The 27,101-nt window shown below is 41.1% G+C and overlaps 1 protein-coding gene across 4 annotated transcripts in view; it reads left to right on the top strand.

Moving 5' to 3' along the window:
• The first annotated feature begins 3,721 nt into the window (after nucleotides 1-3,721).
• Nucleotides 3,722-27,101, top strand: part of tbc1d8b (TBC1 domain family member 8B) — an 85,307-nt gene continuing 61,927 nt past the window's right edge. Inside the window, exons 1-4 of one of the 4 annotated variants that reach the window (XM_043705141.1) lie at nucleotides 3,722-4,071; nucleotides 15,600-15,710; nucleotides 22,052-22,170; nucleotides 25,679-25,907. In XM_043705141.1, coding sequence (XP_043561076.1) covers nucleotides 3,945-4,071; nucleotides 15,600-15,710; nucleotides 22,052-22,170; nucleotides 25,679-25,907 — 586 coding nt within the window. In that variant the 5' untranslated portion in view covers nucleotides 3,722-3,944. Of the gene's footprint in view, nucleotides 4,077-15,599; nucleotides 15,711-22,051; nucleotides 22,171-25,678; nucleotides 25,908-27,101 lie in introns of all 4 variants that reach the window. The other 3 variants (XM_043705139.1, XM_043705138.1, XM_043705140.1) reach the window with 3 other exon arrangements.

Below are 27,101 nucleotides of genomic sequence, written 5' to 3'. Positions count from 1 at the left end.
TGGAAGAGAAATTGACTAGGCTGTGCTCTTCCAGCACCAGTCGTCCAGAATCTGGTTTCCAGCATCTACAGTCATTGTTTTTACCTAGTTGATTTTGACACAGAACTGACAGTCTGTACCGGTAGATCAAGGGTTCTCTTCCCTAAACTGAGAATCAAGCCAGTTTTTATAGGAATACTGTACAAAGATGCTAATTAAAAATAGGGAAAATACAATGGTGTTGATAATCAACTAATCCAGTTACGATGGTGATAATCGCAAAGCAGTTATCAGAAGAATGTCCTGAATCTAGATACAATGAAGCATCTTGGCAGCATCAATCAGTTCTTAATGAGATCAGGAGATTCCAGCTCTCTGAGGGGAGGTGAGAATGTCCCTTTCCTTGGCAGTAAGGTGTTTCCATTGTTGCTCTCCTGTGAGCGAGGTATTCTGGTGCCTCTCCGTCTGACATGTCCTTTGTGTGCCTTTGGTATCACTGGGGTACGAGACTGCCAATAAGGCTTTGGGACAGCTGTGTTTATCGGATTCTGTTTGTCTTGAGAAGTGTATTCCGTGGTCTGAGAGTATCTGTGGTCATGTCTGGTTTCTCTTGTAAACCTGTTTGGTCTATGCTGAAGCATTCTTGGTATTCCTTGTATGATTTGGACATGCTTGATTTTCTGTGTTCTGACTGGCCATGCTGTGGGTAGGCAGAGTGGCAGATCTTTTCCCACAGTGGAAATGATTGGAGTGGTGGTGACATCTTGGGGAATGCCCCCAATGTACACAGTGGTCTCCACCTCAAATGGAATGCCCCAACATCTTCCTACCTATCGACCAGTTGGGTTAAAATTTCTTACCCACACCCACTGTCCATGCCAACTGTTGTTAATGCATGGGACGCCAAATATTCAGGTTGATGGGTGTGGTAATGAACTCAATTACTCAGTAATGATTTGTTTCAAATTGGCGGGTGTGTTGCCTAGTTCACTTCCAACTTGTCTAATGTTTTATTGGAGATCAGTTCAGGTTGGTCAGCCACCCAAAGTATTTGATATACACTCTGCCCCTCCAAAGCCCCTCCTGCTCAAAACTTGTCTTCCTCATACCACAAATCAAAGACAGATTTTTAAAAGAAATCTACGCACAGGATGTGCATACTGTGGGTGAAGGGTTAATTTATTATTATTCCCTCACTGCCTTTAGAGGGTGCTATTGAGTCATCTTTATGAGCTGCAGAACTTACAGCGATAGTATTCCAACAACAGTGTTACTCAGGGAGCTTCAGGACTTTGCCTTAGGAGTAATGTCAGATTAGTTTACGACCTGGAAAGAAATGTGGACCTGATAGTTTCCTGCAAAATGTCTTTTTAATTTGTTCATGGTCTACGAGTATTGCTGGCTGGGTTGGAACTCATTGCCCATCCCTAGGTTCGAGCCTCTGATCGGATCTTTTAGTCACTGGTCCAGTAAGGTTTCTACACAATATTGATGATATCGGATCCAACAATGACAACCTACGTTGTCTCTTTTTTTCTCTTGTGTGGATTTCCAAGCTCCATACATATCAGTAGCTTCTGAAACTGGAAGTCGATGCTGGGAAAGGCATTGGCATGCCGAACACCTTGGATCCCCAGTGTGACAATGAAGCTGAAAAGGAACACTGCAGTTACAAGAGCAGGTTATGGAGCATCTGAGTGGCTGTGAATCTTAGATGGAACAAGGCAGTCTCAGGAGGCTAGGAGCCTTGCAGCGACTAGCTCTACTCCTGACTATCCAAAGCCTGTCCAACATCTATAAAGCATAAGTCCAGAGTATGGTGGAATACTCCCCACTTGTCTGGTGTAGAACCAACAATAATTAAGAAGCTTCACACCAACAAGGCAAAGAAATCCGCTTGACCGGCATCACATCTACAAACATTCAGTTATCCTACCACTGACACTTCGTAGCAACAGTGTGTACCATCCATAAGATGGGTTGCTGAAATTCATCAAGGTTCCTCAGACAGCACTTTCCAAACTCCAATCCCTACCACCTAGAAACACAAGGGCAGCAGTTACATGGGAATACTATCATGTGAAAGTTCCCATTCAACCCATTCACCATCCTGACTTGAAAATATATTGCCGTTCCTTCAGTGTCATTGGTTCAAAATCCAAGAACTCCCGAATGGTGGTATGACTCTACAGATGGCAAATGCACTGCAGTGGTTCAAAGAAGCAGTTCACCATCAACTTCTCAAAATGAACTAAGAAATGACCAATTTCACATTGATCCAGCCAGGGGCACCCACATGCCATGAATGAATAAAGGTGGGATTAGTTGAGATTATAGTTGCTGGTAGAGAATACAGGCATGAATGTAATGGGCAGAATGGTCTCCTGCTGTGCTCTTTTCTGTGACTCAATGATTAATGCCAAAGAGTAGTAATTCACCTCCCTTCTGTTGGAGATTATCATAGCACTGGTGTGACACTTTTTCCTCACTGCCTTTGCTGGTGCCCTGAGCTTGCAGACCAGAGAGACACTTCTTAAAAGTTTCAAAAACAAACTGCTCGAGAAACTCAGCAGGTCTGGTTTCAGCTGTGCAGAGAGAAACAGAGTCAATGTTTCAAATCTTCAGAACCTTCTTCAGGACAGTCACGGGACTGAAAGTGCTAGCTGATTCTTTCTCTGCAGATTTTCCGTCTATAGATGCCACCAGATCTGCTGAGTTTCACCAACAATTTCATATGTCTAGCATCCACATTTATTTCACTTCCCAAAAGAGGGCTTGGTGACATGTTGCAATGAGAACAACCTCTCTCCAATGTCAGTAAAATTAAAGAACTAATTATTGACTTCACAAAGAAAGGAGGAGAACACCCTCCCACATCAATGGGACTGAGGTTGAGAGGATAGAGAGCATCAAGTTCCTTGGAGTGATGATAACTAACAACCTATCCTGCACTTAGCCACATAGACACAAAGGTCAATAAGGCACAAAATGCCTCTTCTTCTTCACGCGACTCAAGAAATTTAGGTCTACAGATGCACCATTGAGACCATAATGTCTGGATGCATAATGACCTGATTCAACAACTGCTCTGTCCAGGATCATACAAAACTACAGAAGGTTATGTGCACAGCCCAGACCATCATGAAAGCCAACTATCCATCCACAGACTCCATTTACATGGTTCGCTGGCGTGGAAAGGCTGCCAACATCATCAAAGTCCCATCTCATTCTGGTAATGATCTCCGAGAACCTCTTCCACGAGGCAGAATATGCAGAAACTTGAATATACAAACCAGCAGGTTCAGGAACAGCTTCTTCCCTGCCATTATTAGACTGATGAATGGGCTATCTAGCTTCAAATAATGCTGATCTTGCCTAGCGCACGGCCTGTGCAATGTAACTTGTACGTCTCTGTCCAAGTCTTTTTGATCTGTACACCCTTGCAGTACTGCATCAATGTACATCTCTGCATCTATGTACTGCTCATAAACAAAACTTTTCACTGTACTTCAGTACATGTGATGATAAATCAATCAAGCAATCTTCTTTTGAAACTTTCTGTACTGTGTTTTAATGAAACTAATAACTCTCTGAATAATGCAATAGTTAAACTTTGTAAATTCGGCACTAAATACTCTTAATTAAGATTCAGAACAACATCGCTCAGGAGCACCATCAGCCTCCCCATGATGCACCGACGCCTTGCCGCCCTTATATTTGGCCCACCTTGATCGGCGCGCGGCGTGCTGGGAGATGTAGTTCGCTAACCCCTCCCATCGGGATACATCAACACCCGGCATGCATTGCAAAAGGGGGCGTGGCGGATTGCGCAGTCGCAGTGTGTCCGGAAGCGCGGGACGGTTTGTTGTTGACGTGGGGGAGAACGGCAGGTGCAGTTGCAATGGAGTGAGGCGGACGTGGACAGTTTGGTGCGATCGTTTCTCCTGTTGAGCCGGGCGCCGAACATGTGGCTGAAACCCGAAGAAGTGCTGCTGAAGAACGCCCTGAAGCTATGGCTGACGGAGAAAACACACAAATACTTTGTCTTGCAGCGTCGCAGAGGATACGGCGAAGGAGGCGGCGGACTAACGGGTAAAGTGAGGAGTGCCGACAGAGAGCGCGCAGGCGCACTGTGGGCAAGGTGCTGGCTCCCGGTCGGCACGCAGGCGCAGGCGGCTAGTGTGCCGACCGCCGGCTCGCACGCCGGCGCATTGTGGGCTGGGTGCCGGCCGCCGGCTGCCGGCTATATTCTGAAGAGAAAACATGAGAAAGATATTCCTGTGCTGAGGTCTCAGTGTTGATGTTAAAGTAGAATACAAAACAGTGGAAACTTTTTTACGTCCTCTTTGGTTTATCTGCAAGCTATCTTTGCCTTTAAATTATTATTTGTTTATTTCTGATATTTATTAATTTCTGGCAATTATTCATCACTTGGTTTCTGACGTTTAACCCCCTGACATTTAATATTGTGTTTATAGTTATATTTTATAGTTATATTTTATTACATGACATTTATTAACTTATTTATTGTTTTATCATTGTTTTTTATTATCTAGTGTCTCAGTGTACAGTGTGGAAATTTACCCTTCAGCCAACTCGTCCATGCTGACCAGATATCCTACTGTATATAAATTTGATCCCATTTGCCATTGTTTGGCCCATATTCCTCTTAAACTCTTCCTTTTCACAAAGTCATCCAGATGCCTTTTAACTGTTGTCATTGTACCAGACTCTGGATGCTGCCTGAACTGCTGTGCTCTTCCAGCACCACTAATCCAGAATCTGGTTTACAGCATCTGCAGTCATTGTTTTTACCTCATTGTACCAGACTCCCCTACTTCCTCTGGCAGCTCATTCCACTGTCTTGTGTGGAAAACGTTGCCCCTTAGGTCCCTTGTATATCTTTCCCCTCTCACCCTAAACCTATGCCCTCTCATTTTGCACACCCCACCCTAGGGAAAAGACCTTGCTTGTTTATGCTAATCATGCCCCTCTTGTTTTTATAAACTTCTATAAGGTCACCCCTCAGCCTCCTATGCTCCAAGGAAAATACCTCCAGCCTATTCAGCTTCTCCCAATAGCTCAAACACTCCAGCCCTGGCAACATCCTTGTAAATCTTTTCTGAACTCTTCAAATTTCACAACGTTCTCCCTAAAGGGTAGAGACCAGAATTTCACTGATACTCCAAAAGCAGCCGAACCAGTGTCCTATAGAGCACAGCATGACCTCTCAACTCCTATGCTCATTGCACTGACCAATAAAGGCAAGCGTACCAAATGCCGCTTTCACGATCGGATCTACCTGGAACTGCTCGTTCCAAGGTCTCTTTGTTCAGCAGCACTCCCAGGACCTTCCCATTAACCATACAAGTCATGCTTTACTGTGCTTTGTTTGTATTGCTGCCAAATGTTTCTATTTGCAGCTGATTCTTTTTGCCTTACCCTCAGATTTAAAAAATTGACATATAGGTAATAGTTTTTATTAAGATTTTTCTTTAAAGTCAGGGAGTGATCTACTGTGTGACTGCAAACTTCTGGAGTAGTGTTTTTAATGAACAAATCAAGGGATAACACCATTGCCTCTCTGGAATGGTTTCTGCATCTTGCAGATCCTGTAGTTATTAAAAGCTGAGAAGATTTAAGCTCTCAATTTTGAATATTCATGTAAGGAGACTCCACAGTTCACAGGACAGAAACTTGGTGGTAATCAGTTAACTAAGCTTAAAGTGGCTGGGCTAGGAAGTAGATTGAAAACTTTGTTCTGTTATGTACTTTAAGATTTTTCTCAACTGTGCTCTGTATCTAGATAGTTTGGCTTTTTTCTTCTGCTTTTGTCTTTTGTTCAGTAAACTTCTGTTTTGTCATTTTGAATTTTACAGCCTCACAGAATAAGTTTCAGTGACTGATCACTACTTTAGCTTAAAAATAAATATGATACATCAGGCTAGATTTCATTCTGTGATCTGACTTGTCCTGTAGGACAATCAGTTGGGATCATAACCGCATCGAAGATGTAAGAATTACCATCAGTTGCTCTCTCGCTGATGCTCCCTACCTTGCTTCAGTGCTCTCTCGCTGATGCTCCCTACCTTGCTTCAGTGCTGAATGTTGGTATTAGGGCCTGTGCCCGAAACGTCGAATCTCCTGTTCCCTGGATGCTGCCTGACCTGCTGTGCTGTTCCAGCAATAAAGTTTCAACTTTGATCTCCAGCATCTGCAGACCTCACTTCCTCCATTGCCAGAACACCAGCTTTCTGACTTGTGTTTCTGCACCTGATGTTTTCACTTTACAGTAGTTCCTCACTTAACTTCAAGCCTGTATTCCATAAAAGTGCAGCTTTAAGCATCAGATTTTCCCCAGAATAACCAACGAATGATCAGGAGTTGGCTTCTCAGTGAAGGTTTATCTTTCCCAACTAATCCCAGCATGTCTCATCTCCTACATTGATTTCCTCCCAAACTCCAGCCATTCACAGACATTTTGGCACAGTGTCTGTCTCCTGGATGTGGAAAGATATATTGGCAAGAAAACCAATAAACAGGGACATTGAGAGGCAGTGAGTAGGACAGAAGTAGGAATGAGATGGAAATGTGTTGCTGGAAAAGCGCAGCAGGTCAGGCAGCATCTAGGGAACAGGAGAATCGACGTTTCGGGCATTAGCCCTTCTTCAGGAATGAGGAATTAGGAATAGTCTCAGAATCTCCCATGAAGGCTCCTGAGATTGCAGTTAATTCTCCCATGTCATGAACCATTGCTCTGCCAAAAGCAATGATGATGCAAAAAGTGTAAATAGCAGCAAGGTTTTAGGAACACTCCTTAAATAGCCCAAGGTAGTTGGTTAAAACCAAACTGGGAAATGGGGAGGCACCTTATACAAACCTTCTATTGGTAAAAGAAACTAAATTGGCATAAAGAAAGGCTTTTCTCACAGTGAGTGGTTAGGGGCTGAAATGCACCTGAGTTTACGATTGGTAGGTTCAATTGAAGAATTTGAGAGAGAATCAAGATTGTTATCTGAAAAGGAACAATGTGCAAGTTTTCAGGGAGAATGCCAGTTAATGAGATGCTCATTCGGAGAATTGGTGCAGATCTGATGGCTCAAGTGATCGCCTCCTGTGCTCTAATCATTTTGAGTATGGTGATGTAATTTGGGCAAACAGACCCTAAAGAATAAACAATTTTAAAGTGTGACCACAAGTGGTTTAGCTTACTAAACCTTCGTGAAGAAATGCTGTGGTTAAAATTTTCCTTCTCCTCATCAAGCAATCCCAGAACTGCATTCTGGTACATTTTGTAATCAGTTATTTGACAAGTTGTTCCTAATAATATTTTTAGCTTTAACAAGGAAATTTTTGTGCTTTGTTTTGCCTTGGTTAAATTTGACCTAATTCACATTATTCTACAAAAATAAAGTTAATGGAAATAACAAACTGTTTTATGCACAATCATTATTCAGTTTTGTGACTACATCAGGAGCATTTATGCTGCACTGCACGACTAAATACTTACAGCTTGAGATTCTCAGGTTTTGAGGTTTCATTGGGCAGTGTACACTGTTTCATCTGAACATGAGACATGGCATTGGGAGACTGGATTCATGTACTGTGATTTCATTCCAGGGAAGGCAGAATGGCATAGGGTGGTGGTATTGAAGGGACGATATCCAGCTCTGTGAGTGAGGTGAAATCTTTGGATCCTTCTTAGCTGTAATCCATTCCTAATGTGCAGGGTCACAATGCATGTTTGACAATCACATTCAGGCCAAAAGGGTGATTATTGTTGAAAGTAGCCTAGTACGTCACTGCCAGGTGGGTCCTCTCTGCACAATTTTAGACTGAGATATTATCATATGTTTCGTTATTAATTTTATAAGAATGTCCTTCAGACCAGCTTCTTAATAAGTTCTGTTTTGAGGAACTTGTAGCAGTTTTCTGTGCACTTTTGTTTAACCAAGCAAAATTCTGGAATTCTAAGCAATGTGCAATGCCAATGCATCTGGTTTCAATAGACACGGCCTAATGAAAACACTCCCAGAAATGTAGATGTGGCATCTGTTGAGTAAATCAAAAGTTGACATTCCAGTTATACTGCAAAGAATTGTGTGGCTAAAATTTGTGCACTGCTGTAGTTAAAATAGAGTTGAGGTAGGGTTTTTTTTCCTACTCATTTTAAAGTATACTAGATCAAATGTCCATTCCAGGGTCCCATGAGACTTGTATCTTGGTTAATAATTTGATTCTGCACAGAGCTAAAGTGAATGTATGTTAGTACGTTGGCAGGCTCTGGGGTCTTTTTGGAATTTAGGCTTGTGTTTGAACACCAGGTTTAATGGTATTAATCTTGCTTCTATTTATGTATTGTCTTAATACTGTTTAAATACAGTTTATTACTTGATGTTTCTTTCAGATTGCTATTTACCCTATATATGCCAGTACCTGGCTCCTATCATTATGCTTTCCTCCCTGCAGTCTTTAGATTCTTTTTCAAAATGAATGCCTCGAAACTATTAGTGTAACCCAAGGAACATCGCAAGACTTTTGCTGTTTTCATTAAACTCACTATAGGATTTCTTCAATAAGGTTTCTGATTCTTCTTAAAATTGGTCCTTTTGAACATTACACATTGCCGTCAAGTAAGCTGAACATGTATATACAAAGCTGTTAGTGGTTTGAGCAGTAGAACCCAGAAACAAGTTGTTCCAGCTGATCTGTACAGTATTTCTGTTCCACGTCCTTATCTTTAATCCTGTTCACCTTAATTTCTATTCCTTTCTCACTCAAACTATTTTAGTCTTCCTTTTTTATTGGAGCTGTGCAAGTCTCTCAGCAAACTATTATTCATTTCCCGTCTCTAATTATTTTGGAGAAAGGGAGAGGTGATAGTCTTGTAGTATTATTGCCAGACTATTAATTCAGAAACTCAGCTAATGTTCTGGGGACCCGAGTTTGAATCCCACCGTGGCAGATGGTGGAATTTGAATTCACTAAAATAAAAATCTAGAATTGAGAATCTCCAGATGACCATGAAACCCTTACTGGTTGTTGGAAAAATCCATCTGATTTGGGAAAGGAAATCTGCCGCCCCCATCTGGCCTTTGTGTGACTTCAGAACCACAGCAATGTGGTTGACTCTCACCTGCCCTCTGCAATGGCCTTGCACACCATTCAGTTGTGTCCTTTTGCTATGAATTCTCAACAAGGAAATGAAACTGGAAGGACCAGCAGGCATCGACCTAGGCACCGGCAAAGGCAAAAACAGCTCCATAGACCCTGCAAAGTCCTCCTTACTAACTTATGGGAGCTAGTGCTAAAATTCGGAGACCTGTCTCACAGACTAGTCAAACTACAGCCTGATGTAGTTGTAATCATGGAATCATACCTTAGTGACAATATCCCAGACAACCCCACCACCATCCCTGGATACATCCCATCCCTGCCCACAGGACAGATCCTGAAGAGGTGGCAGCACAATGGTATACAGTTGGAGTGAGTTGTCCAGGGAGACCTCACATACATGGGCAAGGAAACCTGTTAATTAGCACGTACCATGTTCCCATGGCTGATGGAGGAAGCACTGAGGGTGGCAACGGCACAAAATGCCCTCTGGGTGTAGTATTTCAATGTCCATCACCGAGTGGCTTGGCAGCAGCACCAACTGATGGAGCTGGTTGGGTCCTAAAGAACATAGCTGCTAGACTGAGTCTGTGACAGCTAGTGAGGAAACCAAGAGGGCAAACCATACTTGATCTCATCTTTAACAAATCATCATATTTACCTGAATTGAATTGAATTTATTATCAACGTGTACCAAAGCACATTGAAAAGCTTTGTCTTGCGAGCAATCCAGGCAGATCAGATAGTAAAGTAGCATGGATAAGTAACATATTAGTAAGGGGACTGTGCCGTGGTCATTGTGGAGACCAAGTTCTGCCCTCACATTGAGAATACCTTTCACTGTGCTGTGTGGCACTATCATTGTCCTAAATAGGATGAACTTCAAACAGACAGCAACTCAAGACAAGACATCAGGACCATCAACTGCAGCACAATCTGCAACCTCATGGCCTGGCACATCTTCTACTCCAACCATCTCCTCAAACCAGGGGATCTGTGGAGAGTGCAGGAGGACATAGCAGGATTGGACATTCATGAAAATAAGGTGTCAGCCTACTGAAGCTACCAAACAGGACTAGATTAGATTAGATTAGATTACTTACAGTGTGGAAACAGGCCCTTCGACCCAACAAGTCCACACCGCCTTGCCGAAGTGGAACCCACCCATACCCCTACATTTACTCCTTACCTAACACTACGGGCAATTTAGCATGGCCAATTCACCTGACCTGCACATCTTTGGACTGTGGGAGGAAACCAGAGCACCCGGAGGAAACCCACGCAGACACGGGGAGAACATACAAACTCCACACAGTCAGTCGCCTGAGGCGGGAATTGAACCCGGGTCTCTGGCGTTGTGAGGCAGCAGTGCTAACCACTGTGCCACACAACGCCCATGCCAAACAGCATGAACAGCAAGTGATGGACAGAGCAAAGAGAACCCATGACCAATGGATCAGTTAGAGCAGTCCTGTGACACCCAGTCATAAATGATGGTGGGCAATTAAAACAACTCGCTGGAGGAGACTCCACAAATATTCACAGCAATCTTCAACCAGAAGTGCCAAGTAGATGATCCATCTCGGCCGCCTCCTATGGTCTTTAGCCAATTTAATTCACTTCAGCAAGAAAGCAGTCATTGTTGGAGGCATTGAACATTGCAATGGCTATAGGCCCTGACATGATTCCGGTAAATGTACTGAAGATTTATGCTCCAGAACTTGCCATGTCTGAAGTCAAGTTCGTCCAGGACGGTTATAAAACTGGTGTCTGTCCAGCAATGTGGAAAACTGCCCAGGTATGTTCTGTGCGCAAAAAGCGGGATAAATCCAACCCAGGTAATTATCTCTGGCGAGCTGGCAGCAGAGTAAGACACTCCAGCTCCTCTCCTCCACCTATTTTTTTCTCCTCCACCTATTTTTTCTTTCGTTCGTTCTTTCGTTCTTTCTTTCTTAACCATTGTTTTACCCTGAGGGGAGTGGAGAAGACATTTCCAGACTGAAGGGTCCCGGAGGCAAGTCGTTAGAGCAGAGGCTGGTGCAGGGGGAGTGAGCCCCGCAGCAGAGGCCGGTGTTGGAGTAAGCCCCAGTGAAAACTGAAACTTGGAGAGGCTGAGAGCCGGAGCGGAGCAATCTGTAGGCTTAGAATGGAGTGGGGATGGTTGTTGGTCTGGGTCTGGCATGGGCGGTCAGACCACATGTGGAAGCCCCTGCGCTGAGCTACTGCGATGTAATGTTGGAGCTTGGCTAACGTGGTGCCACTGTTTAAGAAAGGTGGTAAGGACAAGCCAGGAAACTATAGACCAGTGAGCCTGACCTCGGTGGTGGGCAAGTTGTTGGAGGGAATCCTGAGGGACAAGTTATACATGTATTTGGTAAGGCAAGGACTGATTAGGGATAGTCAACATGGCTTTTGTGCATGGATAATCATGTCTCACAAACTTGATTGCGTTTTTTGCAGAAGTAACAAAGAGGATTGATGAGGGCAGAGTGGTAGACATGACTTAAGTAAGGCATTTACAAGGTTCCCCATGGTAGATTGATTAGTAAGGTTAGATCTCATGGAATACAGGGAGAACTAGCCATGTGGATACAGAACTGGCACAAAGGTAGGAGACAGAGGGTGGTGGTGGAGGGTTGTATTTCAGACTGGAGGCCTGTGACCAGTGGAGTGCCACAAGCATTGGTGCTGGGTCCACTACTTTCATCATTTATATAAATGATTTGGATGTGAGCATAAGAGGTATAGTTAGTAAGTTTGCAGATGACACCAACATTGGAGGTGTAGTGGACAGCGAAGAAGATTAGCTCAGATTGCAACAGGATCTTGATCAGATGGGCCAATGGGCTGAGAGGTAGCAGATGGAGTTTAATCTAGATAAATGTGAGGTGCTGCATTTTGGGGAAAGCAAATCTTAGCAGGATGTATACACTCAATGGTAAGGTCCTAGGGAGTGTTGCTGAACAAAGAGACCTTGGAGTGCAGGTTCATAGCTCCTTGAAGGTGCAGTCGCAGGTAGGTACGATAGTGAAGATGACATTTGGTATGCTTTTCTTTTATTGGTCAGAGTATTGAGTACAGGAGTTAGGAGGTCATATTGTGGCTGTACAGGGCATTGGTTAGGCCACTGCTGGAATATTGTGTGCAATTCTGGTCTCCTTCCTATTGGAAGGATGTTGTGAAACTTGTAAGAGTTCAGAAAAGATTTACAAGCATGCTGCCAAGGTTGGAAGATTTGAGTTACAGGAAGAGGTTGAATAGGCTGGGGCTGTTTCCCCTGGAGCATCGGAGGCTGAGGGGTGACCTTGTTGAGGTTTATAAAATCATGAGGAGCATGGATAGGATAAATAGGCCAAGTCTTTTCACTGGGGTGGGGGAATCCAGAACTGGAGGGCATAGGTTTAGGGTGAGAGAGGAAAGATATAAAAGAGACCTAAAGGCAACGTTTTCACGCAGAGGGTGGTACGTGTATGGAATGAGCTACCAGAGGAAGTGGTGGAGGCTAGTACTATTGCAACATTTAAAAGGCATCTGGATGGGTGTATGAATAGGAAGGGTTTGGAGGGATATGGGCCATGTGCTGGCAGGTGGGACTAGATTGGGTTGGGATATCTGGTCGGCATGGACACGTTGGACTGAAGATCTGTTTCCGTGCTGTCCATTTCTATGACTCTAACTATTATATTTAAATGTCATATTTCTAAGTTATACTGTGAATCACTGTTAAGTAATGCAACTGCTTTTATATTCCTCTTTTGTATCTAAAATTTGTACCTCAGATGGCGCCATAAGAGGCGACATTGTAAACATTTCACTGTACTCCTGTACTTGAGTACATGTGACAATAAAGGATATTCTGTTCTATTCTCCTGCCTGATGAGTCTACTCTCGATCATCAGTCAAGTGAAGGAAGATGTCATCAAGCAGCACCTGCTCAGCAATAACCTGCTCAATGGCGTCCAGTTTTGGTTCTGCCATGGCCACTCAACTCCTGACCTCATTGGTTCAAACATGGACAAAAGAGCTTGAAGAGTCTGGTGCTGGAAAAGCACAGCCGGACAAAAGAGCTGAATTCCAGAGATGAGGTGAAAGTGACAGTCCTTGACATCAGGCTGTATTCAACCGAGAGTGGCATCAAGGAACCCTTGAGAAACTGGAATCAATTGGTATCGGGGGTCAACTCTCTGCTGGCTGGAGTCATTCATGGCACATATGAAGATGGTTCGGTTTGTTGGAGATCAATCATCTCAACTCCAGGACATCTCTGCAAGTGTGTCCCCCAGGGTAATGTCCTAAGCCCAAATATCATTAGCTGGTTCACCAATAACCTTCCCTCCATCATAAGGTCACAAGTGTGGCTTGTGACTCCTCAGATACACGTATAACACGAGATATGGGCAATATCCAAACTTGGGCTGACAAGCGGTATGTAACATTCGTGCCCCACAAATGCAGGCCAGGACTATCTCCAATAAGAGACAATCTAACCACTGTCCCTTGTAATGATTTGAATGAAAGTTTTAATTATTTATGAAGTATCCAATGGCTGAAAGCAGCGTAGTCAACATGGGGTTTCTTTGTAGACTTAAGTATTCTGTGGAAAGGATCATAAAACATGATTAGCTGCATAAATTATCGATATGAGTTCCTGAATGAGCATCATATTGAAGGCAAGACAACTCGTCTCTATCCCTGTTCAGACCAGGGATGTTGCCTTGTTATCGAGACTGACTGTGGGGGTGGAAAGTTTTTTTTAATTCAGTTTACCTGTATTACATTTTGTCCATGTGTGTTGCTGATAAAAACAGTTCAGTTTTCTGGAGGACAGACACAGTTGCAGCTGTCCTTGAGCTGCACCTCAGTGAACTGAGGGAACCAACTGGAGGGAATAGTTAGGTCTGCACTTCAAGCAGAAAATACTAGCATCATCGTTCACTGCATGGAATGCAGGTGAGTCTCGGTCTCAGTTTGAAAGGGAGAAGCAATTGGAATATTTGTTCTAGATCGTAGCTAGCAGAAGAAATCTACAGTAGTCCTCAGCCTGGTCGAAGAAAATAGGATTTGCTCAGAAAGCTGTGGGAAGGCAGTTGCTGAGACATTTCCAGTCAGGAGATCTGCAAAGAAAAGATGAGGGTTACATAGGCAATAAAAAGCACCTTTTAGAATCTTACCTTGGAGGGTTGCTGGGACACTAAGGGTTATGAAATTCTTAAGGGCATTGGCATACCTTTTGGGTTAGTCCCTAAATAAGTAAATGAACCTTCAAGACTGTTGTAATATGCACTTTGATTGGAGTTCAGAAGAGATTTACCAGGATGATGCTGGGTATGTAAGGTTTGAGTTATAAAGAAAGGCTGGGAGGTTTTTCACTGAAGTGTAGGAGGTTGAGAGGTGGCCTGATAGAAATTTCTAAAACAATGATAGGGAACGATGGAGTTGATGGTAGTCCCTAAGATGGGGAATTTCAAGACTGGGGGCACATTACTAAGGTGAGAGAGAGATCTAAAAAAAGACTTGGGCAAATTATTTTACACAATGGTTTGAATGTGGAATGGGCTTCACGAGGAAGCGATGGATGTGAGCATAATTACGTTTAAAAGACATTTAGATGGGCACATGAATAGGAAAGGTTTGGAGGGATATGGGCCAGGAAGAGACAGGTGGGACCAATTTAGTTTGGAATGATGTTTGGCTTGAACTGGTTGGACTGGAGGATCTGTTTCCATGCTATATGACTCTTTCACAGCATAAACAAATATGAACTGTTGTTAAGTTAAATGTTTTGTTTAGTTGTACAGAATTTTTTTTGCTGAAAATGTGAAGTTGTCATATGTTACTGTCTGTTGATTGCTGGGCATTCAGATTTCACTTTAAACATTAAACTGTCCCTAAAGGATTGCAACCTGTTAAATAATGATAAAGAATCAGGTTTGCTTTTGATTTCCCTGAATATTCATAGAATTACAGAATATATAATGCAGAAAGTGGCTATTGAGCCCATCATGTCTTTACTAGTTCCCTAAAGAGCTAGCTGTTTGTACTAATCACTTGCTCTTTCTTCAAAGCCTTGCAAATGCTATTGCATCTGCTTTTTCCACACTTACATGTAACTTGTGGAGTAGAATTTCACTGTCCTGTAAAATTATCATAAATTCAAAGGGAACCATGTGCAAGAAACTCCAAGGGTAAGGTATTGGCTGTGCTTCATTCTGGATATGCTGCAAAACTTGATGGAAAAAAATACCAAAGGGCTTGCCTTTGTCTAGCAGCTCTGTGGAGCTAAATTATGTATTTCTCCATTTTCATTTTCCTCCAGGTTTGTCTTGGCTTAGTATTTGCAGCAATCTGAAGCTGCTAAAGTCTTCAAAATAAAAGCTCCTGTCTCCATGCTTTTAACTCCTCTCTAATCACTAATCTGGTCTCATACAACAGAACATGCATTTTAGTTTGAATGAATAAGAAGCTAATTACTCAGGTACAGATAAGACTTTTTGTTATTTCTGCAGGCCTCCTTGTAGGGACACTTGATACAGTTTTTGATTCAACCTCCAAAGTAGCTCCGTATCGCATTCTGCATCAGACACCAGAATCCCAAGTCTATTGGTCCATTGCTTGTGGTAAGTTAAAGTATTACTGTGCACGTTATTCAAGGTCAGGGTCACCTTTCATCAACAATCATTTCAGGTTTAGTATATGATCTGATAAATCATATTAACATAATGCAAAGTAACACAAAAGTTAAATCTTACTAAAAACTGTAAGTATTTTTTCTTGCTTTTTTAAAAAAAATATTGTTTTTATTCTTGAATGCTGTCCTGCTGCTGCTTCACCCAGGATGCTTTGTGCTTTTGTCCAAAGACTTTTAAGCTCACTACAGCCAGTTATTCTATAATAAGATGGTTGCATTCCTGTGCAACCCCATGTAATAGAAAAATCGCTCTGTAGAAACAGCATTCCCAATTCATCAATCATGTTACAGTGCATTCACATTGACGAAATGTGCATTATAACAGAACAACCTGTATTTTAAGAGTACTGTATCCCTTTGTATAATAGAACATCAGAGAAGGTACCATTCTGTCCACTGTATCTATGCTGCCTCTTGGAAATATCTTTCCAATTATCATTCTCTGTAACATAGACCAGTATAACACAGGAACCGGCCTTTCGGCCCACCATGACTGTATTAACCATAATGATATTCTAAACTAATTCCATCTGCCTATGCATGATCTGTATCCCTCCACTCTCTGCCTGTTCATGCATCTGTTCAACTTTGCCATTAAATCTTCTTCTACCACCTTCCCTGTGTTACCTTTTTTCCCATCCTTCCTAAAAGTCAAATATCTTTAAATATTCCGTTTGTCTTTCTGCACCCATCTTGTTTTAATGAGAATGAGATCAAACTCACTGATCAGATCATCAACATTTTCATCTAGATTTCCGAAACTAAACTACTCTCATTTGCCCGAGCTTGATCTATATCCCTCAAGACATTTCCTATCCCTGTATCTGTCCAAATGTCATTTAAATGTTGTAATTGTAATTGCATCTATTGCTTCCTCTGGCAGCTCCTTCCATATATGCACCAGCCTCTGAGAAAAGCACCTTCACAGCCTCTTATCGTGTTTTTTTCTCTTATTTTAGTTTTGTTTTTAGTTATTTTAGTGTTTTTTTAAATTATCTTTTGGAGAGAGTTCAGTCTCGGCGCGAGCCATGGTATTAGAGTATAGCAGTGGCTGGGGCTCAGCACAATTCCACATGGCAGTCAGCGGCGAAGCCTGGTAGTTGGCAAGCCTGGATGGGATGTAGCCTGGTGTGGGTGAAAGCAGCCCAGCACAGGGCAGAGCACGCTTTCGTTGGGAAAACCCAGCGTGGAGCGACTGCAGGCCCATGGTTGAAGAAAGGACTATATTGTTTAACTTGTAATTTTATTTCTTTATTTTTCTACTTTATACTAAGAAGATCTATAGTGTTGAACGTTTTAACTCATTTCTTTTTTTTTTATTTGGTACCTAAAATTTTGTACCTAAGTACCTTTGTCCCTCAAATTCTGCCAGGAATGGTGGTGATATACACTTTTCACTGTACTTCTGTACCCCGTTCTTGAGTACGTTAAAATCTAAATCGTAGACTTTATGTAATTTGATCCTGGGGACCAGTCTAACACGAGGAGCCTTGTCAAAGGCCTTGCTGGGGTCCATGTAAACAACATCCACTACCTTAATCTCATCAATCATCTTTATCACTTCCTCAAAAACTCAATCAGTTTGCAAGACAAGAGCTCCCCTGCATGAAGTAATGCTGACTGTCCCTAATAAGCCTATTCTCCAAATGCAAGTCAATCCTGTTCCTAGGAATCTTCTCCAATAATTTCCCTACCACTGATGTAAGGGTCTCTGGCTGAGAATTTCCTGGATTATCCCTGTCGCCTTCATAGAATAGAATCCCTACAGTGTAGAAACAGGGCCTTCGGCCCAACGAGTCCACACTGACCCTCTGAAGAGTAACCCACCCAGACCCATTCCCCTTCCTTGTCCAAAAGAAGAGGATTGGCTATTCTCCAGTCTTCTGGGACCTCACCTATAGCTAAAGGGGATGCAAAGATCTTTGTCAAGGCATCAGCAATCTTCTTCCACGCTTCCTTCAGTATCCTGTATTTTAGCCCATGACGCCCTGGGGACTTAGCTACCTCAATGTTTTTCAAGACATTCAGCAGCTCCTCCTTAGTATCGACATGCCTTCATGACATTGCACATGAACCCAAGATCTTTGTGAAGCTGTGTTAATTAATTTAAGATAATTGGGCTGGGGTTGGCACAAGTAATTCAGTTCTCATCGATTTTGCATTCTGTCCTTGCTCTTGTAATTGACTAAGTGAAAAGGGGAAAAAATTTAGCGAGTTGAAGACCAGAGGAATTTCTTTTGTAGTGTAGATGTTTCTGTATGGGACACACTAAAATCACATTCCTGACGAAGAGCTTATGCCCGAAATGTCAATTCTCCTGCTCCTCTGATGCTGCCTGACCTGCTGTGCTTTTCCAGCAGCACACTCTTGACTCTGATTTCCATTATCTGCAGTCCTCACCTTCTCCTACACTAAAGTGAAGTACAGGAATGCCATCACTAGCAGCAGAGTGTAAATACAATGTGATGTGTTTACGTACACTGTGCAATTGTAAATGCAGAAAGGCAGAGTGACAAAGACGCTACAATGGGAGAGAAGTGCTTACAGTTTTTTGTTGTCGCAGATAGGAAGTTTGGGTTTAAATTTACATAGAGTCATAGAGATTTGAATTTCTTCTGATGAAACATTGCCTTTGATTCTCTCTCCCGTAGTTTTCTGAAAATAATGAGCCACCACTCTCCATTTATTACAAATTGTGGGCCAAAATCAGAGTAAGATTAATTTCCTTGATCGTAAAACAGAAAGAAGACTCTTTTGGGAATCAGGCAGGAAGGTAGGGGCGAGATCCCAACCAGATTAGCCATGAACTTATTGAATGGTCAAGTACCTACTTCCATTATCATGATTGTATAAGTCCTAAAGAAAAAAGATTTAGTGATGTTTAGAATGTTGTACCTGGATTCTGCCATTTTATCAAATCTTAAGTATGTATTTTTGAGTCTGCTTAAAAATGATCCTTCCACTACTTTTACTTTGAGAAAATTGTTAGTTTATTTTCCTATAAGACATAGGAGCAGAAATTAGGCCACTCAGCCCATCGAGTCTGCTCCGTCATTCAATCATGACTGATAAGTTTCTCAACTCCGTTCTCCGGCTTTCTCCCAGTACCCTTGGTCCCTTTGATATTTAACAGTCTGTCTCTCGGGTCCTAGTCTCTTCTACCAATGGAAACATCTTCCCAACATCTACTCTCTACAAGCTGTTCAGTATTCTAAGTTTCAATTAGATCCCCCTTCATCCTTTTAAACTCCATCGAGTATAGACCCCCAGTCCTCAAATGTTTCTTTTTGTTAAGCTTTTCATTCCTGGGACCATTCTTGTGAATCTCCTCTGAACCTGCATCAGGGTCAGTACATCCTTCCTGAGAAATGGGGCCCAAAACTGCGCACAATACTTCAAATGTGGTCTGACCAGAGCCACGTGGAGCCTCGGAAGTACATCCCTGCTTTTATATTCAAGTCCTCTCAAAATAAATGCCATTATTGCATTTGCCTCCTTAACTACTGATTCAACCTGCAAGCTTACCTTGTGAGAACCCTGGACTAGAACTCCCAAATCTCGTTGCACTTCAGATTTCTAAATTTTCTCCCCAGTTAGAAAATAGTCCACGTCTCTATTCTTCCTACAAAGTGCATAACCTCACTTTCCCACATTGTACTCCATCTGCCACTTCTTTGCCCACTGTCTTAACCTGTCCAAATTCTTTTCGAACCCCCCTGCCTCCTCAATGTTACCTGTCCCTCTTCCTACCTTTGTATCGTCTGCAGATCCTACATTTAGTATTTTTAACACGTTCGTTTGTCATACTAGGTTTCCAAAATAACCTCTGAATTATCCAGCTAAATGCTAACATTTTACTATTTAGTTGCTACCCGGATCTTCTCAGAGCTGCTTTCTGGTTAATGTTCAGTACTTGTGTTTGTATATACATTTTACAGCTGCAGGGGAGCGCAAAAAATATTGTAGTGTTAGTATTCAGGTTTACTCATTTAATGTTCTGGGAAGACATGAAAGTGCTTCCATCTTAGTGTTATCAAGTAGAATCTGAGTGTAGTGTGAGTCAATTATTCCAGCTGTGCTGATCTTTCATGATGCTGAGATGATTATAATTACTGTGTGTTTATTACCTCTCGTTGTTAAGGACCTGCATCTGAATATTGCCCTAGATGTACCTTTATCTTATTCTTCCTTCTTCTAAATTGGCTCAGAGACCTTTTTGATGCAGTAGTTTTAGTAATGTGTGATTCTTAATTTGCCTTGTATGTCTTTGACTCGTCAATCTTACCTTGCCATTTAACGTGATTATGGTGGTAGAACAGTATAACACTGGGACAGGCTTTTTGGCCCACCATGTCTGTGCTAACCATGATGTCAGTCTAAACTAATCCCATTTGCCTTCACATATAGTCCATATCCCACTATTCCTTGTATGTTCGTTCCTGTCTAAATGGCTCTTAAACATTTCTATCTGCTTCTAACCTCTTCCCTGCTTTTAACTTTTTTTTCCCTGTCTTTTCTAAAAGTCAAATATCCTTAAATATTCAATTCTCATTATTGGGTCTTTCTTACATTTTCATTTGCTACTTTTCTACTTCCTGTTAACAGCTTTACTTGCTTTCAATTTAAAGTTCCCATCCCCTTAACAATCTGGTTTAAACTCATGCGAGGATGAGTCCCAGTTCTATGAAGATATGGCAGAACAAGCTGTTTGTCTAGACTGCCTGATCATTGACCTCAGTTGTATTTTCCAGCACCATAGTCTTCTGATCCATTGATTCCCATAGTGCCAAAACATACTATTGGTCTATTTTTAAAAATTATATTCAATGGGCATTCACACCTCTCAGGATAAAAAAAACTGAAGTTTCACAGCTTTTTGAGTCTTAAGTCATCATTCCTTCTGAGAATGTCGACCCTACTTTAAACTCTTCAGCTAACTGAAACATTTCTCCTAGTATCTATTCTATGAAGTGCCTTAAATCTGTTATGTTTAAATCGTAGTGAGTTTTTTTTTGTCCCTTTTAGAACTTCGGTACCTGTAAATTCAGTTAACTAAGACATCTTGTGTAACCAACTATATTATGATTTTTTTATTGCTTATAAAGCTGGCTGAATATAAACATTTGTTCTCAGTCATGTAAGATCCGTGTGTGTTACGCTATGCTTTAAGCTTTTCTGGCATCCTTACAAATTGAGAGATAGATTAGAATAGTGAGTGGAAGGGCAAAGGAAGAGTTTAAAAAGGGCAGAAGTAATTGTTTTTCAAATATCAATGTGTAGCTAAAATAGGGAAAGAGGTGGATACATGCTGACAAAATTTTTGACTGTACACTCAGACCACATGAAGCATCTACAAATGTATGCTTATTGGCTAATATGAAAGTTACACTCTCAACACCTGGCAATTCTTTGACATTATACCAAATTCTCTTCTCAGTGCAAGCTCCAGTATACTTATCAATGGAAATTTTATTAGTAAAGAACCAAATGCCTCCTTATGTAGCACATTGATAAATACCTGTGTGGTATAAATCTACCGAAAAGCTCAAAAATGAAATTAACTTGTGTTGTTCTTGCTGTATGTAATTCCTGTGCCATGCATGCAAGACCAGAATGTGTTAACTAATGTCCATTGCACCTCCAAATGATGAGGCCGAAGGAGCAGCCCCCATCTTTACTGATGGCAATTGCATTTTAAAAATATATTATAAAAATGCAGTTTTGTTTTATTGATTTAACTAGATATTAATTTTAACAAAATAGTATTTAAAGCTAGCAGAGTTATAGTTTCTAAGTGGGATCTGTGACTGTGGGTAATAGCAAAAAAACTAAACAAAGCAAATAATTTAACATCTAACTCCCTAATTACAAAGTAAAGTGGGGCTTAGTTGTGGGATGTTTTCCATTTTATGTTTGCTAGGTAGCTTGTGGATGATTGGTTTTTGCTCTGCTTTTTGGCAGCTGTCTTCCTGTTCTTGAAACAACCTGAAATGGGATCTTATGAGTCACTGTCTGTCCTTAATTATTTGAGTGATGGTATAAGAAGTATTATTTACTGAAATGACTTCAAACTTCCAGTAAAAGTGAAATACTATGAATACTGAAAATCTGAAATAAACAGAATGCTGGAGAAACTCAGGTCTAGTAAACGTATGGCAGAAGAAGCAAAGTTAACATTTCGAGTCTGGAACTGAGGGGATTGAAGATTGATTAATATTTTGTTTTTGTTTAGTTTTTGTTTTTAACAATTTAGTTTTTGTTTTTAACTAGGAGCCAGCAGTGAAGAAATAAATAAGCATTGGGAATGGCTAGAACATAATGTGATGGCAATACTTTCTGTGTTTGATAGTAATGAAGATATCACTAGCTTCGTTCAGGGAAAAATACGGGTAAGACTGCACTTTTTTTGTCCCGGCCAGGAGGTTGGCCTTTCTGTTAGCTCTCTGATGGTTTCCATCAGTTTTGTTTCAGGGTGTGTGTGTTCAGTTTTAAGCACAAAATGGGCAGTGTAACATTGTAGAAAAACAAATCCCATTGTACTGTCTGTTTAATAAACAAAAAAATGTTACTAAGTGCATCAATTTGCTGAATCCTTTAATACCAGGAATTGATTTTGAACAATGTCCTACTTAGCATGTTGTACTTGAAATCATAGAATATTAAAGCACAGAGGGAAAGGACACAACTGATTGAGATTGTGTTGGTTCTTTGAAAGGATTCTTCAGTCCTGTTCCTTCTCCTTTTCCCACATTGTTGCAATTATTTCTTAAAAGTAATTAAGAAATCAATTCCCAGTTGAAAGCTACCATTCACTGTCCGATCAGGCAATACATTCCAAACATTCTTTATGTAAAGATGTTCATGCTAGTCCTCTGGTTCTGTTGCTACAGTCCTTACACTGTTTATTGCTCCTTTGACCATTGGCAAGTTTCTGTCCAAAATCAAGATGGGTTTTCAGTGAGGATATAAGCCTCTAACAAGTGCCATTTTCAGCTTTTGTTGCAGAAAGGTGAGCAAGCTCTGTTTGTCCAGTCTGTCCACAAAATTCACAGGATTACTCACAGAATCCCTACAATGTATGAACAGGCCATTTGGCCTAACAAGTCCACACAAACTCTCTGAAGCGCATCCCACCGAGACCCTTTTCCCTGTAACCCTACATTTTCCATGGCTAACGCACATAACCTATAGATCCCTGAGCACTACGGGCTATTCAGCATGGCCAATCCACCTAACCTGCACATCTTTGAATTGTAGGAGGAGAGCAGAGCACCCGGCAGAAACCCACGCAGACATTGGGAGAGCATGCAAACTTTACATTGACAGTTGCCCCGGAGTGGAATTGAACTCTGCTCCCTGGCGCTGTGATGCAGCAGTGCTAACCACTGAGCCACCATACTGCCCCATTTTATGTTGCAGAAGGAGGTAATTCAGCCCATTTTTCCCACATTGACTTGGTTATCTAGTGCTAATCTCTTGCCTTTACCCCATATCCCTGCACACCATTTCTATCTGAATAACCATCCAATGCCCTATTGAATTTCTCAATTGAATCTGTCTGTACCACGTTTTCAGTTGGCGTATCCCATACCCTGACAACTTGTGAGAAAAACCTTTTACACAGCATCAACCCTTGCTTCATTTGCACATCACTTTGAATCTCTGCCCTCTCGTTCTCTTTTTTCACAAGCAGAAACAGCTTCACCATATCTACTCAGTCCAGACTACTCATGATTTTAAAACCTCAATCAGATCTCCCCTCAGCTGCCTTTTCTTTAGGGAGAATGGTGCCACCTTCTTCAGTCTATCCTTGTAAATGACATTTCTGCTGACTATTATTCTGTTTTCTATAGATTAGATTCCCCACAGTATGAAAACAGGACCATCAGCCCAACAAGTCCACACTGACCCTCCAAAGAGTAACCCACCCAGACCCTATGTTTACCCCTGACTAATGCACCGATCACTATGGGCAATTTAGCATGACCAATTCACCTGACCTGCACATCTTTGGAAATTGGAGCACACGGAGGAAACCCACGCAGACACTGGGAGAATGTGCAAACTACATATAGACAATCGCCCAAGGCAGGAATTGAACCGAGTCCATGGCACAGTGAGGCAGCAGTGCTAACCACTGAGCCGCTCCTATACTTGACCATGTTGGCACTGTCCCTGTTATACTACGATCTGCACCTTTTCTCAAGAGGCTCTTGTGAGACACTGTATTAAATGCCTTCTGTACATCCGAGAATACACGTCAAACATTTCACACTCATCAGCACTTTGTAACCTCTTCGAAAAATACCAGCAAGTTAGTTGAATGTGATTTCCACCTTTAGAAATCCATGCCAACTCTTCTGAATCAACCTACATTTTCGATGTGACTACTGGTTCTATCCTAAATAATTGTGTCCAAAGGTGTCCTTGCTAACAAAAGTTTACTAACTCATCTGTAATTGCTAGGGTTATCCTTACAAAGCCACAATGTTGACAATTCTCCAGTCTTTTGGCATGTTTCCAGGGTCCAGGGAAGACTGAAATGTTATGGTTGTACTCTTAAATGCAGTTCTTCATCCCTGCGTCCGTTCTCGTAATTGTCTGATGTGCAATCTCCAAAGCCCTCACAACCCTCCTCAAAGTGTAATTCACAGAACAAAACATGCTAGTGTTTTATATAGGTTTAGAGTAACTTATTAGCCTCTGTTCATAAAGCACAGGATCTTGTATGCTTTATTAAGAATTTGAAAGTCTATCCTGTCTCCTTCAAAGACTTTTGCAGAAGTATTCCCAGTTGTCTCCACTCTTCTACTGTGCCTCTCCCCCTTAAAATTGTACCATTTTGTATGTATTGGCAACATTCATTTTTCCTGTCAAAATGTATCAGCTCCCAGGCATCTGCATCAATTTTTATCTGCCATATCCTCCCAATCTATTGACCTAACTTGAAATATATTACTGATTTCCTTAGTATTTACTACACCGCAAAATTATACATTACCTGCATGTTTTGCAACTGTGCTCCGTAAATTCAAGTAATTATCTCAAACACAGCACTGGTACTGGTCTTGGTACTTGGCAGCTCCTTTATACAGAGGAACCTTGATTATCTGGCATTCGATTATTTGAATATCGAATTATCCGGCAAGTTTGCAACATCCCGATGCTCAGCTAAACTGTGATCCAGCATTCGATTATCCGGAATTTGATTAACTGAATGCAATACTGCCACCTGTGTCCTTCGAATGATCGAGATCCCTCTGTATACTTAAATAAAGCAACTGTCGATGCTGGAGATCTGAAACAAAAACTCAGTAGATCTGATAGCATCTGTGAAGAGAAAATAGTTATTATTTTGAGTCCAGTGATCTTTCAGAACTCCTTTTTATGCTTTCCTCTTGTCTGAAAAGTAGCCATTCGTTCCAAATTTCTGTTTTCTGTGTGTTACCCAGTTTTGTAGCAATGCTGCTATTTGATCACTTTGGACATTCCTTCAGATGTCTGTTCCTTAAGAAATAGCTGGATGAAATTTAATAGCACTTTTCAGCCTATTTACTTGTGCAGTTGTATGAGTGCAGGGAAATCAGCTAAATTGTTTTTCAACAATTATACTGTGGTAGTACTCTTTTTAATCCATTTTCTTAAAATTATATATTCTGCAGTACTTTTTTGCAAAAAAAAAAGTAATTTATAAATAAATTTTATATTTCTGTTCTAATTGAGACTGTTTTGTGAATTATTTTTAAAACCTAATTTTATGAACACTGTCCACATTTATAGATTAAAGTGGCTTTTGGGCTAGTTCTGCTGAACTGTAGTGAAAATGTATTTTAGGATATAAGAGGTTTAATATTGTCTGTTTGCGCTTAAAGACATCTGCATTGCTTTCTGTCAAAGGGTCTAATAGCAGAAGAGTCTCAAAGTGCATCAATAAAGGAGGAAGATGACCCTGAAAAATTCCGTGAGGCCCTTTTGAAGTTTGATAAGTGGTTTGGGTTGCCTGAACAAGAGAAGCTGGTGACCTATTACTCCTGCAATTACTGGAGTGGGCGAGTGCCTTGCCAAGGCTGGCTATACCTAAGCACTAACTTTCTCAGCTTCTATTCCTTTTTTCTAGGCAAAGAAGGTGAGTCTCTGTTCCTCTTATCCGTCTCTTAACTGAATTTAATGTCCTCAGATAATTTTGCACAAATTAAAAATCTCAATTGTCTATTAATGTGTGAGTTAAAAGTCCTATGGTCACCATGTCTAGTAAGCATGTTTATGAAATTTGCGATGTGCCAAGGTCAACTTCAGAGCAGCGTTTGATTGTCAACCTATTACAGTATGCTTTCTGCCCTGTTCGCTGTACACTCAAAAGGAAGAAACTGATTGAGAGGTAAACAAAATTTGCCTCCATTGAATTTCCCTAACGAGAGAGCTTATTTCCATTTATAAAACGCCTCTCAGTTGTCAACATAGATTCATTTGCTGAGCTTGCAATTTTTTTTTATATAGTATTCACGGTTTGTGTGTGTCAGTAACAAGACCAATGTTTATTGCTCATTTCTAATTAACCTCAAGAGGTTTGTCGTACATCATTATCTTGAGCCATAGCTGTCCATGTAGTGAATATATTTTTTACTTTGCAGTTAGGTAGGGAATTCCTGGATTTTGACTCAGTTGGTTGAATGATGTTGATCTATTTTCAAGTCAGAATGGTCTGTGCACCAGAGGGAAGAGGTTGAGGATTTAAGGTATCAGAGTTCCATATTTTTTGTCATTTTTTATATTCTAAAGTTTGCTTACTTTGTAGCAAATGGCAGAATTATAAATGAGCCTTTGTAATCTGTGCAAGAACTGCTGATACATTAGGGCTGTTTGCTATAGATTTTGGCAATTTGATTAAAAAAGATTTTTATCTACATTTAATTATTTTTTTAAAAATGTACCATGGTGTAATCTTCCAATATCTTAGGAGTGATCACATTATTTATAAGCTGGCTTGTGATTCAGTGTTTATTCAGTGTGTAGAAGCTGTAATCTGTGCAAGAACTGCTGATACATTAGGGCTGTTTGCTATAGATTTTGGCAATTTGATTAAAAAAGATTTTTATCTGCATTTAATTATTTTTTTAAAAATGTACCATGGTGTAATCTTCCAATATCTTAGGAGTGATCACATGATTATTTATAAGCTGGCTTGTGATTCAGTGTTTATTCAGTGTGTAGAAGCCAGAAGCTTTATTGCCTACAGATACATGATGGGATGGAAGGGAACCAGATGCTTTTTATTAGAAATCATGTCTGAATTGTAAAGAAAGTGAGTATGCGTACATTA

Source organism: Chiloscyllium plagiosum, chromosome 15, assembly GCF_004010195.1.
Source record: "Chiloscyllium plagiosum isolate BGI_BamShark_2017 chromosome 15, ASM401019v2, whole genome shotgun sequence".
Classification (NCBI taxonomy): Eukaryota; Metazoa; Chordata; class Chondrichthyes; order Orectolobiformes; family Hemiscylliidae; genus Chiloscyllium; species Chiloscyllium plagiosum.
Note: the sequence above shows the minus strand (reverse complement) of the source record. Positions and strands in the feature narration are given on the sequence as shown.